The following is a 14,178-nucleotide window of genomic DNA, read 5'->3' on the forward strand; positions in this document are numbered from 1 at the left end:
GGATGATTAGGGCACAATGAGCAAATAAGGTAAAATGTGAAAAACACTTTTCCTCCGTGAGAGGTGGGCAAATGGGGGCTCTGGTATAAATCAACCTCAGAGTAAAGAGAGAAAAGAGAATCTGCTCTTCCTTGTGAGTGAATGCGTGCATGTATTTCTGCATGTCTCCATTGTGCAGCAGCCTATGTCCTTTTATTATGTCCTCATCTCTAAGTGTGTATATATGTGTTTTAGATGTACTCAATCAGAAGCCTTCCCACCATGGCTCATCGGGAGCAAAGAGAGGAAGATGGCGTGGAAGATATGACACAGCTAGAGTAAGTAAAAAAACAAACAAACAAACAAAAAAAACAAACAAACAAACAAATACTGTACATGGGTTATGTTTGTCTGAGAGATTTCCTACATTGACAAGTGGAACAGTCAGGTCCAAGCACTCCAACTCCAACAGGATTTTAACTACACTACAGTCAGTGCATTTCAGTCATACTTGCAAGTATCAGATTAAAGAGTGGTATTGCAATGTACTCCATGGGATGTGTTACACATCAAGAGATGGTTTTAAAGCTTCAAAGACATGATGATTCTAGATGATGACTTGAAACAGAAAAGTTTATTGTCTACTGTTGGGATGTGACTGAAGAATGTTCAGGCATTCAAACATGGAAAAATGGTCAGGGCAGTGACATGATTTGCAGTGTTCAGTAACATCCTTCAATTATTGTGTTTTATTCCTCCTGTCCAGGGAGATGCATGAAGGGACTGTTCTGCTGAACATGAGGAAAAGGTTTGAGAGAGAGCTCATTTATGTAAGTATCTGAACAGTACTCATGTCGTACACCCACATAGCGTCCTTGTGTGTGATTTTACCAATCAATCTCTTCATCTCTTTATTCTTTGTTGTCTTTAGACATACATAGGTAGTATTCTGGTTTCTGTGAACCCCTATAAGATGTACAACATCTATGGGACGGACATGGTGCTGCTGTACAAGGGTCGTGCTCTGGGAGAGAACCCTCCGTAAGTCATGTTCACTCTTAACTGTGAAGACAGTAAACTGGAAACAAACAAAATGAATGCTAGAACTGTCACTACCCTGGCATTTTAAAGCACAACAGAATAAATCAATTTGTACAATAGAGTTTCATCTGTGTTGTAAAGAATCACTTATCAGCATGTTTTATTTTGAAACTTTTTGTTGGCTTGATTGCTGTAAAACAATAAATGTGATATTGTTATTAGTCATGTTATTAGTATAGAATGCCATATAGGAACAAAAATGCTGGTAAATAATTGAGAAAAAACAAATGGTAAACGATGGGGAAAAAGGGATCATGACTACAGTATTTTGACACAGAATATGAGGTCATTGCTGTGCTCTGTTTGAATGTCTGATCTAATATTTCCCTATTTCTCCTATTTCTCTAATTTCTCTCTTTCTTTTATTCAGGCATTTGTTTGCCATAGCAAACGCTGCTTATTCCAAAATGATGGATGCCAAACACAACCAGGTCATAATAATCAGGTAAGAGGCTGAATCTATAATCGTCATTCAAATCCTCCCTCATCTGCCATTTAATCACTTTTCATGAACCTGTACAGCACACAGTTTTTTTTTTGTTTTGTTTTTTTTTGGTCTTTGTTTGTTTTTGATATTGATCATGCAAAGTTTTGGTAACAGAAAAGGTACAAATATTAAAATCTAGGTACAGTGAAAGAGAGCAGGGTTATGGGAAACAAGGAAGAAACAACTAGATATTTTAGAGGGAAGGAGAAGTAAGTATTTTTGTAAATACTGGCTAACTACAGGTATAGTACTGGGAGACAAAAGTGAACTTTATAAATGTCCCAGCATAAAAGAGAGGTGCTCAATTTTGCCTTTACAAGCTGACAGCTATATTATGCTTCAGGAATTTATTCATGTCATGTTATTGTCTCCTTCTTTATTGTATTACTTGACATAAACAGGACTATATTTTTGAAAATTTGCTCCTAGCAGGCATATAACATATAGATGTGGGTGGATCAAACATGCCTAACCTTGTTAAATGAAGATTCTATTATTATTGTTAATTCTTTAGATTACACAGTAAGAACTAAGTACATAGGCTGTAATATAAAGTGTTAACTGTTCTCCTCCTTTTATTTTTTAACTACACATCAAGAAAAAGGTTGTTAACACCATTTGTCCTGATCTCAGTATGTTTCCCAGTGCAGTACCATGTAGGTATCCTTTTCCTAACCAAAATACCTATTTGTTGCACCCTTTCTTACCAAAGCCTTGTTTTCTTCCATTGTACTCACATTCAAGTATCAGTTAGAACTGCTACGTATTTATTAGTACCCGATTATGCAAGAAAAATTACATTGTAAATTGCATTAGTAAACTTCTAAAGTTTTGTAATGGTTTCAGCCTGGTGTACAAAATATCCACAAAGCTTCTTTGAAAGTCAGGTTTCCATCTCCAGCTGGATTAGTGTTTGTAAATTCATGAGTGTCTGTCTGTGGTTTACTGGCCAGCAAACTTAAGACAGAGCCATCCCTCACTCCTCTCGTGCTCCGTCTGTCTGTCACAGGCGCCTCACTCCTTGTCAAAACTGATCTCCTGAAGGAGCAAACACACACAAACTTACGTTTGGAGGCAATCAGACACATTTACATGTAACTCAGATGTAGAAATGCACACACAAATACAGTACATCCACACACCTGCACATATGTAGACACATGCTTCTAGAGATGACCAAAAACAATCATACACAAATCACACATACGTCTACACAAGCACACACTCACACACACTTGGAACACTCTAGCCGTGTTCGGAAGGAGACACCTGTAAGGAAAGCCCAGCCAGGTCTGGGCCAGGAGCAGATTATGTTTCAGATGTGTGTGTCCAAGTGCTCGTGTGGGCCCTGTGTTTGTGTGTGTGTGTCACTGAGTGCATGTTATGGGGTAACTGAGGTCTGGTATACAGTGACCAGTAATGGCCCGGATTTTAGCCAACCAGCCCGTGAGGTGAAACCTTATGCTGGAATGTGGTCAGGGTGCCGGTGTCCCTAAACACACACCTCTGCCTCTCCTCCCCCCTTTGGCCAGGCTTACATAATGATGGTATTTAGCGCTAAGCTGTTGGCAGTGCAGGGCGTGTGTGTGCGTAAGAGCGTTTCAGGTGGTTTAACGCAAAAGTGGAATTGAGGCCTTGCCTAAGGCAAGATTAGCCTGGTCTCACATCACTTAGTCAATTAAGGAAAACCCTCCACAAGCAGCAGTAAGGAGGTGAGAAGGATCAAATAATCCACACTCTAAGTGATTAATAAAAGCTGGGTTTAGTGGTGCTCAAAGTGCTGGATAATGTTCACACTTCGGCCTTAGTAAACTGCCATCATACTCAATTATCCACCATTTAGCAAATGGACTATCACACTTTCACAGCCCAGTATGCAAATTGAGAAAATTTATCCTGCCTACGGTTAAAAAAAACAGCTTGCCAAAAATTCAGCCTTTAAAACGTGAATGATTTTCAGTTTGTGCTGACATCATTGCAAATGTACAATTCCATTACACATTTACTGAGGTCATAGTTAGTGGTAGTGTTATACTGGACTATATCATATTCAGATGTGCATCTAAATTTCTGTCATTCCTATTTATGCACACAAATGGGGCAGAATATTGAGTAATAGGGACACCTCTGAATATAATTTAGTCCAATACAACACCATCACTAACTATGACCCAATGCTAAAACATATACTGTAATTTTATCAACTCCTGAACATTTTAGGCATTATAAAACTAGACATTATGACTGAGTAATTGTATTGGATAGCATAAGATTGTACAGGTGTACAAAATGATAGTTAGATAAATACTAACAGTTTATATCATGCCTCTGGCTAATCTTATCATTAATGTGAGTATCATATTGATTTGGTGATTTTGAATTGTAGTGTTCCTTTATTGGTTGAGAAAATTCTCCCATTTATTCCGGAGAAGAAAAAAAAAAAAACATTAAAACCCCACTTGAATAGTGGGAAAATGCATTATAATGAAGCCAGTAACAAGGCAGTTTTTCTAAAGACTATTTTTCACAACTTTGCATATTTGACATGCAAGGATCAAAGCTTTGATCAGTTTAGCAGAGCCCTTCATTTCAGTAAAAATGACTCATGAGTCATACTGATGGGTGTTTATCTCTGTCCATTGAGTGTGTGTTACTGTGTTTCAGTGGAGAGAGCGGTTCGGGGAAAACCGAGGCCACCAAACTAGTCCTTCGCTACCTAGCAGCAATACATCACAAATGCAATCTTGCGCAACAGGTACACGTGCACACACGCACACACATTCATGCACGCACACACACACACACACATTCCTGCATTGAAACATAACTAATACCTCTTTGTGTGATTTTTTAATTTGTCTGTTTCTCCATTGGCTTTCCCCTGGGTACAGATTGAGGTAGTGGGGTTCCCTGCATGACTTGTGCTTTACATTTTACAACTCATCCTCACTTATGGCCATAACAATAGCAGGTTGCTGTGTTTTGCTGTGGTGTGTGACAATATTCATTAGAAATGTTGTGTTTGTCCTGTGAATGTGTGGCTTATAAAATCTGTCTAGAACCTGTTCAACAATTTGACCAGGATCTCAATTATCTAATGTTTCAGCTTAAATGGACATTAAACAGGCCTTCATTTGATGTATAAAAAGGCTGCAGTTTGTGTCATGTTTCATGGTTTCAGCATATTTGTCATCCGCCTGATAAAGGTTGTTAATTTATTATATGTTTGAATATGTGATAGATACTTGAGGCAGCTCCTCTGCTGGAATCTTTTGGAAATGCCAAAACTGTGCGGAACGATAATTCCAGCCGCTTCGGGAAATACATAGAGGTCTTTCTGGAGGAGTGAGTATGAAATAAATATACAAATGGTTTGTGTTCCTATCTCTCTCTACCCCCCTTCACTCTCTGCTCTCTGCTCTCTCTCTCTCTCTCTCTCTCTCTCTCTCTCTCTCCAGTGGTGTGATCAGTGGTGCCATAACCTCTCAGTATCTGTTGGAAAAGTCCCGCATCGTCTTCCAGGTGACACATGCAGACACATATACACGCTTTATATGTATGCATGTTTTTGTATATTGAAGAGGCGTTGAGGTAAATGTGTGTTTCCACTTCAGGCCAAAGATGAGAGAAACTATCACATCTTCTATGAGATGCTGGCAGGACTTCCCTCACAGCAGAAGCAGGCTTTCTATCTACAAGGGGCTGAGACCTACTATTACCTCAACCAGGTAGACGGCACAGTGGAGCATGACACAGAAATCTTCCTCAGGGTGTTAAAATTTTTTGAGAAAAAAAGCATCACGTTTTGTAGTTAAATCCTCATGTCTGACTACCATGCAATCTCTCTCTCTCTCCACACAGGGAGGGGATTGTGGAATAACAGGAAAGAATGATGCAGAAGACTTCCTGCGTCTGCTTGCTGCCATGGAGATCCTTCACTTTACCCCTGAGGACCAGTCAGCCATCTTTAGAGTTCTTTCTTCTATACTGCACCTGGGCAATGTCTACTTTCAAAGACATGAGGTAATGTTTTATTTGTTATTTATCTTTCCTCATCTTCTACAGTGTACATCTTTATTTTTTTTTCTTTTCTTTTTTTTACTTTACTAGGACAATAAGAAACAATACTGACATTTAATAGGAGAAAGTATTGTGCATTATTTGATTAGAACATGATGATTTTCTAGGGGGAAAGAGATGAGGTAATTTTTCTATTTTTTGTCTGTCTCTGCTGCACTGCAGGCTGATGGCCAGGAGGTGGCATCAGTGGTGAGCGCTCAGGAGATCAGAGTGGTGGCTGAGCTACTGCAGATCTCACCAGAAGGACTACAGAAAGCCATCACCTACAAAGTCACAGTCAGTATTAAACTGGAATATTTCTGTATCTGTATGATCTGTCCTCGATTAGTTAGATCTACAACAGTGTGCAAATCATTTACAGGTGGTTAGAATCCGTGTGATTCCTGAGCTGGATGGTTATTTATTCTGTCGTCAGTCACTCTCAGTACATTCAGAGTCAATGGAAACGTGGCAGTATGCCAGTGTTTCTGCCTCTTACTTACACACACATATGTCCTGCTGTTAAAGGCATTGTATCACCCTCAGTGTCGTTTACCCAGACACAAAGGAAACACACCTGTTGGTCTCACACACAGAGTGAGAGAGAGAGAGAGAGACAAGACAGAGGCAAACTGATCTACCTGTGTGGTCGTCTTGTTTTGCTGACTTCCTCTGGTGGATTTTTCCATTCAGACTGATTACTCTTATACACCAAACTTTTGTGGGATATCGATCTCTTTATTGATCTCTCTACTGATCTCTGCAGTTGGAAGGTGTTAAATTGTGCTCCCCTTCTGGCAAAGACTGGTTTAGGGATATCTATGGGATCAGGTATCTGAACTCAGTCAGTAGAAAGTGAAAGAATTGGGCAAGAGAGACAGCGCGGTGAAAACCTAAAAACATATTGTAGTTTCTTGCTTTTCTCATTTGTTGCTCACTTTAAAATAAACAAATCAGTGGTGGATTTTTGTTTTTTGAAAGTTACAGCAAATTGTAACTTTATGATATAATTTTCACTTTGATTTTTGTGTGGTTGATTTTTAATTGTTTCTTTGAATTCTAGTTGAAACAAAGGATAATGAACCTTAACTGAGCACTCATCTATTTTGACACCTTTCGTTCTACATTACACATCACTCTGTCTCCCTGTCTTGGATTTCAATCACCTGTCCTTGTATGTGTCAGATCTCTTAACTCTAACCTCTGACTTCTTGCTGGTCAAATCTTAAATCAAAGCTGACCTCATGTAGAGCAGAGCGTCTGAGAGCCATGGCTCGACTCAGTTTCTTTGTGGTAACATAATCACTTCAATCAATAATAATCATTCTGTAGCTAAAGATGTAGCTCTTGTGTGTCAGCTCTGATTATCTGAGCATATTACTTACACTCTGCACACACATCTACAACACACAAACAAGCATGAGTGCACAGAGGAACAATCCTGTACACAGAGAGTGCACAGAAACTTAATAGACACACACAGTATTTGCACACTTACTGTTGACTATTTTGCAGAGTATCGCTTCTGGCAGTGCAGACATCTTTTGACTCCTTTTGTTAGCAATCTGTCATAGAGGACAGTATATTTATACAGTATATTTTTATAAATAGCTACACTCAGCAGTGGTGAGTGCACTATAGCTGGAAGGGTGGGAGATTTCACTTCTGTTTTTTGTAGCAGTTTGTTAATGCCTCCAGTTTGTACACTAAATAGGAATCATGTTTTCTTCATCCAAAGACAGAAACCACAAGTTTACTGGAGACATCATTATGTCAACATTTCCATATGATGATTAGTCCTGATCCATGCAGCTGTTGTTCAGTTGTTCCCTTAATCACATAAGAAAAACAAAGAAAGGAAGAGGTTCTACTTGACTTTATATTAAATCTCCTTAAGTCCTTAGGATGCTACCAGCCAAAACCAGAAGTCCATAGTCTTAGATCTCTGGAACTCCAACAATGAGAAAAAAACTTTTGTTGATCCCCACAGTCGCCACAGATGACACACTTTCAGTCCTGGTCTTTAATTTGCTGTAGTGTTCTTTAGCAAAAAAGACCACACCAGATCCTTGGGATTCAGGCTAAACATGATCTGCCCTGCAGGCATCAGTGGATCAAACAACAAAAAGAAACTGTCAAAAGACAGAAACGGGTACAACAAACCAATGAGTATTCTAGTTCCACTGTATTTCCCCTGTTGCTCCCTTCACATGACATTAGTGGAAAAAGTATAAATCCTGGGAAAAATTCACACACACATTATTTGTCTTCTTGGCAAATCTTTTTTGATGATCATCAAACATCCTGTTTTACTGTCCTGTTTAAAAGAAGCAGTGGATCCACTCATCCTGATGGTCTTGAGATACTTCTGACAAGGACTGAGGGTGATGGGAGAGAACAAAGAGCGAGACAGAGGGAATACATCACATTACACCGGCACACCATACATGTTTTCCATGCACACAGCTTCTTATACACTATGCAATGAGCCCTTTGTATAATTGAATTTCTAATTACAAAGGTAGCTCCTATGTAACAAGAGAGGAGTTGTACCCAGTCATTTCTTCCCAGTGAGTGTGTGTGTGTGTGTGTGATGATGATCGAGTTTATCTAATCAGACTCCAAGGCCCAGACGCTCATGTCAATGAATAAGACAGTAGAAAAAAGAGAGGGAGGGTTGGAGGTAAGTAAAGGAGAAGATGATGAGGTAGAGTGGATGCAGAGAGAGAGCAGTAAGGAGTCAAAGAGAGACTGAGCAGGATTGACGCCCTAACCCTGCTGGACTCCTTTAATGGACTCCTTTAATTCCTTTAAAAGTTTTTTTGGACTGTAATTGAATATGTATCATTGAGCTGCAGCCCACAGCACCAAATGTACAGTAATGAGCTGGGGTGTCAGTTTGCAAGGATGAACTGGAGGTCAAACTGTCTCAAAGTTGAACAAACATAGAGACTTTTTATTTATCTCTCTATAATGTGAAAATAATAATTATTGTCTCTACCAGTAGTACTAGTAGGTCTCTTTATAAAACACTTTGGAAAATAAAGCTCCACAATGCTTTAAAGTATCAGTGAGGTCCCTTATACAGTCACTAAATAGGAAGCAAATCAGATACAGTATTTAACCTCCACACAGGTACACAGTTTCTAAAATCTCTGAAATAGGGTTTTTTACAGCTGGCTTCACATAGAGGGAAAAGCACAGGAGTTGCTAATATCATTAACAACAACTCTGTTCTATTCAAATGTCCTTGTAAGTGACAGTGAGCCAGCATGCACAACACAAGGACACAGACACTGAAATGACTAGATGGAATTCAGCCATCATTCATTTTCATTATTTACTGTATCCAGATGTCCTCCATAAAAGTGACTATGGTGTAAATGATCCTGTCCAAATAGGTACAACAAAACCATTAGGAGAGTGAGCAAGCTGTCAAACTCCATCTGCACATGCCCACAAAGTCCTGATAAAAAGTTCAATTATGCAGAACAAGAGAAACACCTGTGTGGGTGGGCTGTGGAGGTGTAGGGACTTTAAATGTTTACTTGTAAACCTTTAGTATTAAAATATCTGACATGAAATACAGATATATGATGAGGTGAAGGAGTTGTCCAGAGCTTCATAACAAGCAGGACAGAGGAAATTTGAGCATTTTTAAATAATAAAGTAGGTGCCCTGATGCTGAAATAATTCATCCTTTGCCCCTTTACATAATATGTGTTGCCTTAATGACTGCTGTGTTATTAAAACCTTCGGTCTTCTACACAGGAGACGATGAGGGACAAGATCTACACTCCACTGACTGTGGAAAGTGCTGTTGATGCCAGGTGAGAGACAGTGTCTATAAAACATGCAAAATTATTATTTTATCTCCAGATATATTTCACATGTAATATCATTCTGCTAAAATAGACCTTTTGTTCCCTTATTGTTTGTTATTGTATATCTGTTTCTATAAAAGGACTTTTCGGTCCAATACTTCTGTCCCTGTCTGTCACACACAAATCTTTGCTCTCCAGAGATGCTGTTGCCAAGATCCTGTACTCGCTGCTCTTCCATTGGTTAACAGAAAGGATCAATGCTCAGGTGTACCCTCGCCAACACACCCTCTCCATCTCCATCTTGGACATTTATGGATTTGAGGTTAGTGAGTTTTGTTGTGCGCTGATCCTGGACACAGACAGAGTGTCTTATCACCTGTCTGTCACTTTCTTATGTTGCACAGAAGAGAGACTCCAGAACAATTACTCCTTAGACATGTAGATGAGACATTAAGAATCACCACCTATGTGTGTGTATATTTGTGTGTGTATATTTGTGTACATGTGCGTGTGTGTGTGTGTGTGTGTGGGTATACAACAGGATCTGGCCTTCAACAGCTTTGAGCAGCTTTGCATTAATTATGCAAACGAGTACCTGCAGTTCTTCTTCAACAGGATTGTATTCAGGGAGGAACAGGTGAGTCCAGGTCACACCTGTGGGAACCTTTCACACCGCAAATGCACAGACACATAAATGGTTGCACGCACACATGCAGACGTACCAAATGATCTCAATTAGTGCTGAAACCATTGGTAAAGTAACTGATTCATTAATTGAGAGAGATAATGATAAGACATGCAAGGACTTTATTTAGACAATGGAGTGGTACAGTGTACTTGACACTGTACTCTTTGTGATCCTCATGCAGGAGGAGTACAGCAGGGAACAGATCCCTTGGCAGGACATCCCATTCAGTGACAACCAACCCTGCATTGACCTCATCGCTGCTAAGCCTCATGGGATACTGAGGATTCTGGATGACCAGAGTTGTTTCCCACAGGTGGGGGAAGGGAAACACATTTAACACAACTGTTACAGACAGAGTAAATTATTGTGCACATCACTTAGTCTGGTAATTTGTTACCAGGCAACAGACCACACTTTCCTCCAAAAGTGTCATTATCACCATGGCAACAATCCACTGTATCTGAAGCCAAAGATGCCACTCCCAGAGTTCACCATCAAGCACTTCGCTGGCCGGGTCACCTACCAGGTAAACAGCTTTTCACTGGATTTCAGAAGTGAGTCACTGTAGCATCCAGTCTGCTCTCAGTCCAACATGATAGGATGAAGAAGTACCTCCATCTAGCGGGTGTATTCTAACCTCTTGTCCTGTAAACCCATCAATGGCTAAAGCTCTTGCTAAGTAAACAGCTGTAATATAATATATAATATAATTTGTGACATTAATGTTGCAGGTTTACAAGTTCCTTGATAAGAACTATGACCAGGTTCGACAGGATGTCCTGGACCTGTTCATCCAGAGCAAGAACAAGGTGAGAGGACAGTCTGCATACAGTACAGTCTGCATGCAAGGCCATGTTGACACTAATTTTAACATTAACAATTGCAGTAAAATGTGGGAATGTTGTGTGTGAACATGTGTCTGTGTGTATTTGTGTCTGTCCTAGATGGTATCAAACCTATTCCTGGTTCACGCAGAGGTCATGGGTCAGCAGAGAGGAGGACACATGAGGAAGAGCAGCACAGTCACCAGAAAATACCAAGCGCCCACTGTCAGCAACAAGTTCCAACAGTCCCTGCTGGAGCTGGTGGAGAAGATGGAGAGGTGATATTGGGAGAAGTGGAGATACTTAGTCTTAGAAAATAACTGGTAGTGCACAGTAAATTATTTTTCCACTGAAAAAGCTTAAAGTTTTTAATATATATAAATATTTAATATAAATATTTAAAGCTGTACATTAGTTACGTAATAAAGAAAATTGGCTGGCTATTGATTTTATTGCTCATTTGGTTTTTTCTTCCATTTCAGGTGCAATCCTTTTTTTGTTCGCTGCATTAAGCCAAATAATCTGAAGGTAGATTGTTAAACATTATACATTTATAATGGACGTGTGTTTTTTTTTTTTAAGTGGGCTTACATGTGTGTGAATACATCTGTGTTCAGCAACCAGGTGTGTTTGAAGACGATCTGGTGAGCAGCCAGCTGCGACACTCTGGTGTCCTGGAAACCATTAGGATCCGAAAAGAGGGATATCCTGTCAGAATGCCATTCTACATCTTCCTGTTCAGGTAATATACACACGTATGCATCTTGACTGACTTGTTGAATCTCTGTATGAGAGCTTTGAAGCTCCTCTGGAGGCCTGTGATGGCCCATTAGAAAAATTCTTTGTCACACAAAAGGACACATTTGTATGCTAGCAAGCAAGAATGCCCATGCCTTCTTTTGTAGATGTAAATGTGTACATATATGTAAAATGTGTGTCATCCCCAGGTATAAGTCCCTGGTGGGGATTCGAGAGCTTCCACCTGCAAATGGAGAGAACTGTGTGCTAATGCTCAGTAAACTTTGTCCCCTGAGACCAGGAGCCTACCATGTTGGAGTCACAAAGGTGAGATTTTCCTCCAGTTTGTTCAAGCTGACCCTTTTTCAAATGAAAGGAAACCAGCAGTACAAGCTCTGATGGTGTCATGGTTTTGTGAGACCTGTTATCTTTCTCTGTAACTCCAACCTTTGATGGATGCCATGATTTAATTCATGTACTTTAAATCAAGCATGAATGCAACATGTATGCCTATGTGTGTATGTGCCAGATATTTCTAAAGGAGGACGTCTACCAGTTGCTGGAGTGTAAATGGGAGCGCTCCCGTCATCTCGCTGCTCTCACTCTGCAGCGCTACACCCGCATGTTCTTTGTGAGGAAACGCTACATGGCTTTCCGCAAGAAGATCATCGGGCTGCAGGCGCAGTGCAGAGGCTTCCTTACAAGGTGATCCGATAAGCGTCTGTGTTACTGCCACATCTGTACTAAGTACAAAACCTGATGTAGTTGATTTGACAGACAAGCATTTATCCAAAGAAATAGTGGCACTTAAGAAAAATGTATGTCAGTCCACTCATTCTTACTATCCTCACTATATACTGCAGCAGTAAGGAGACACAAATACACTGACAGAAAGCCCGACTAATAATACAATGACATTGTAATGGACTCCTTGACAGAGTCTATGTAACAAAGCACTTGTTGCATGTCTACAAGTTTGTCTCTTTGTATGTGTCACACATTTTTTAATCAATTCTTGATGCTAGGTTTAAGATGTGTATTAGGTGTGATTTAAACTTTCATGGTTCTCTTCTTTTCATTCTGTCCTCTAGGAAGCGCTACAGTGAAAATGAGGGAGAGTCTGGTCCGATTCCGCTCCCTCGTCCACATGTATGTCAACCGCAAACAATACATCAAGGTACATGCAGTGTGTTTTTAGATGACATTATGTTTCCTTTTATATTTAGGGGAAGAAGCAACCTGACCATGCCCACATACTCATTCATGTGTGTACTGTCAAATAAAATCTGAATATATTGCTCACTTAGAATTGTCTCAGTGAACCTTTCAGTTTGTGATTTTTGTGATCTGTCTGCAGATGAAGTTTCAGGCCCGGAGGAAAGCTGAGGAAGAGAGGAGGAGGAGAGAGATGGTAAGAAGTGTGGACTTTTTTTGGCAGAGGAGACCTGCAGATCATTTGAGAATCTTTCTAAATTCACGGTCACTTTGCAGATGAATTCAAAACAGTAACTCTTCCAGGAGCTGACCAAGAGGGAGGTGGTGAATGTCACACACTTGGTGATCCCTGCAGAACTTGGTGCTTTACTGCAGATAGCAGGGAGTGAGTAGCTGTCTGTCCATCTTCCCCATTAGTGCTCTTCACATGGTGTACATGCATATTATTTATAAGCAAATTCTTCAAATGTGTCTCATCTCATCAGCACTGACAGTTTCTGCTCCAGGACTGATTTGAATAGTTCTGACAAGGTGGGACAGGAGTGGCAGTGAAATTTACTAAACCTACTTTAATTTTCTTTCATGTTTTTGGAACAGCTTTATGTCCTTATATCATGTGCTTCAACAGCAATAATGCAGAGTGGTGTAAATTTATTAAATGCTGTACATGTAATAGAATATAGAGAAACAAACTACCTTGTGTAATTAATTTTTGAACAATTATCAAATAATTGTTTAACAAAAATTAAAGAACTCTTTTCTCCAGTGTGTATGCTGATTCACTTGTTGACCTGTTCACATGTCTCTCTCTCTCTAGTCAGGAGGGAGCTGCACTCAGACTGTTTGGCTCTGCTTCAAGCTCCTCATATCCAGGAAGAAGCTCAACTCACTTTGCCTCTGGACATCAACAACTACCCATTCTACCGCTACGTACAGATCTATTTCAGGGTGAGATATATATGTATACACACACACACACACACACACACACACACACACACATATATATATATGTATTCTATACTTATAATATAACAGTTTGTTATATTCTGTTACTTTCAGGGACTACAGACAAGCAATAACAATAATACTGTATATAGTACTGTTCTTTTTCTACATTTTATTTTCAATTAGTTATTTGGATTTTTTTCATCACAACAAAAACTTGTCTTGAAAAGGAGTGAGGGAGGGCTGTTCCCCTGCATTTGCCCGTTTACACCACTGTGTACTGCTCCCTGAAGTGGATTTATTTTGAAAATTATC

At 39.8% G+C, this 14,178-nt stretch overlaps 1 protein-coding gene across 1 annotated transcript in view; it reads left to right on the forward strand.

The window, feature by feature from the left end:
* myo15aa (myosin XVAa) overlaps positions 1–14,178 on the forward strand; it is a 39,774-nt gene that overhangs the window by 5,610 nt on the left and 19,986 nt on the right. The window contains 25 exon segments of the mRNA XM_051074070.1: positions 235–317; positions 746–809; positions 911–1,020; positions 1,451–1,525; positions 4,232–4,322; positions 4,809–4,912; positions 5,026–5,089; positions 5,182–5,295; positions 5,429–5,590; positions 5,810–5,923; positions 9,398–9,456; positions 9,649–9,772; positions 9,992–10,087; positions 10,320–10,451; positions 10,539–10,664; positions 10,870–10,947; positions 11,083–11,240; positions 11,445–11,490; positions 11,580–11,704; positions 11,910–12,027; positions 12,230–12,425; positions 12,804–12,877; positions 13,058–13,111; positions 13,219–13,304; positions 13,737–13,863. Coding sequence (XP_050930027.1) covers positions 235–317; positions 746–809; positions 911–1,020; positions 1,451–1,525; positions 4,232–4,322; positions 4,809–4,912; positions 5,026–5,089; positions 5,182–5,295; positions 5,429–5,590; positions 5,810–5,923; positions 9,398–9,456; positions 9,649–9,772; positions 9,992–10,087; positions 10,320–10,451; positions 10,539–10,664; positions 10,870–10,947; positions 11,083–11,240; positions 11,445–11,490; positions 11,580–11,704; positions 11,910–12,027; positions 12,230–12,425; positions 12,804–12,877; positions 13,058–13,111; positions 13,219–13,304; positions 13,737–13,863 — 2,580 coding nt within the window.

This window comes from Lates calcarifer, linkage group LG11 (assembly GCF_001640805.2).
Source record: "Lates calcarifer isolate ASB-BC8 linkage group LG11, TLL_Latcal_v3, whole genome shotgun sequence".
Lineage (NCBI taxonomy): Eukaryota > Metazoa > Chordata > Actinopteri > Centropomidae > Lates > Lates calcarifer.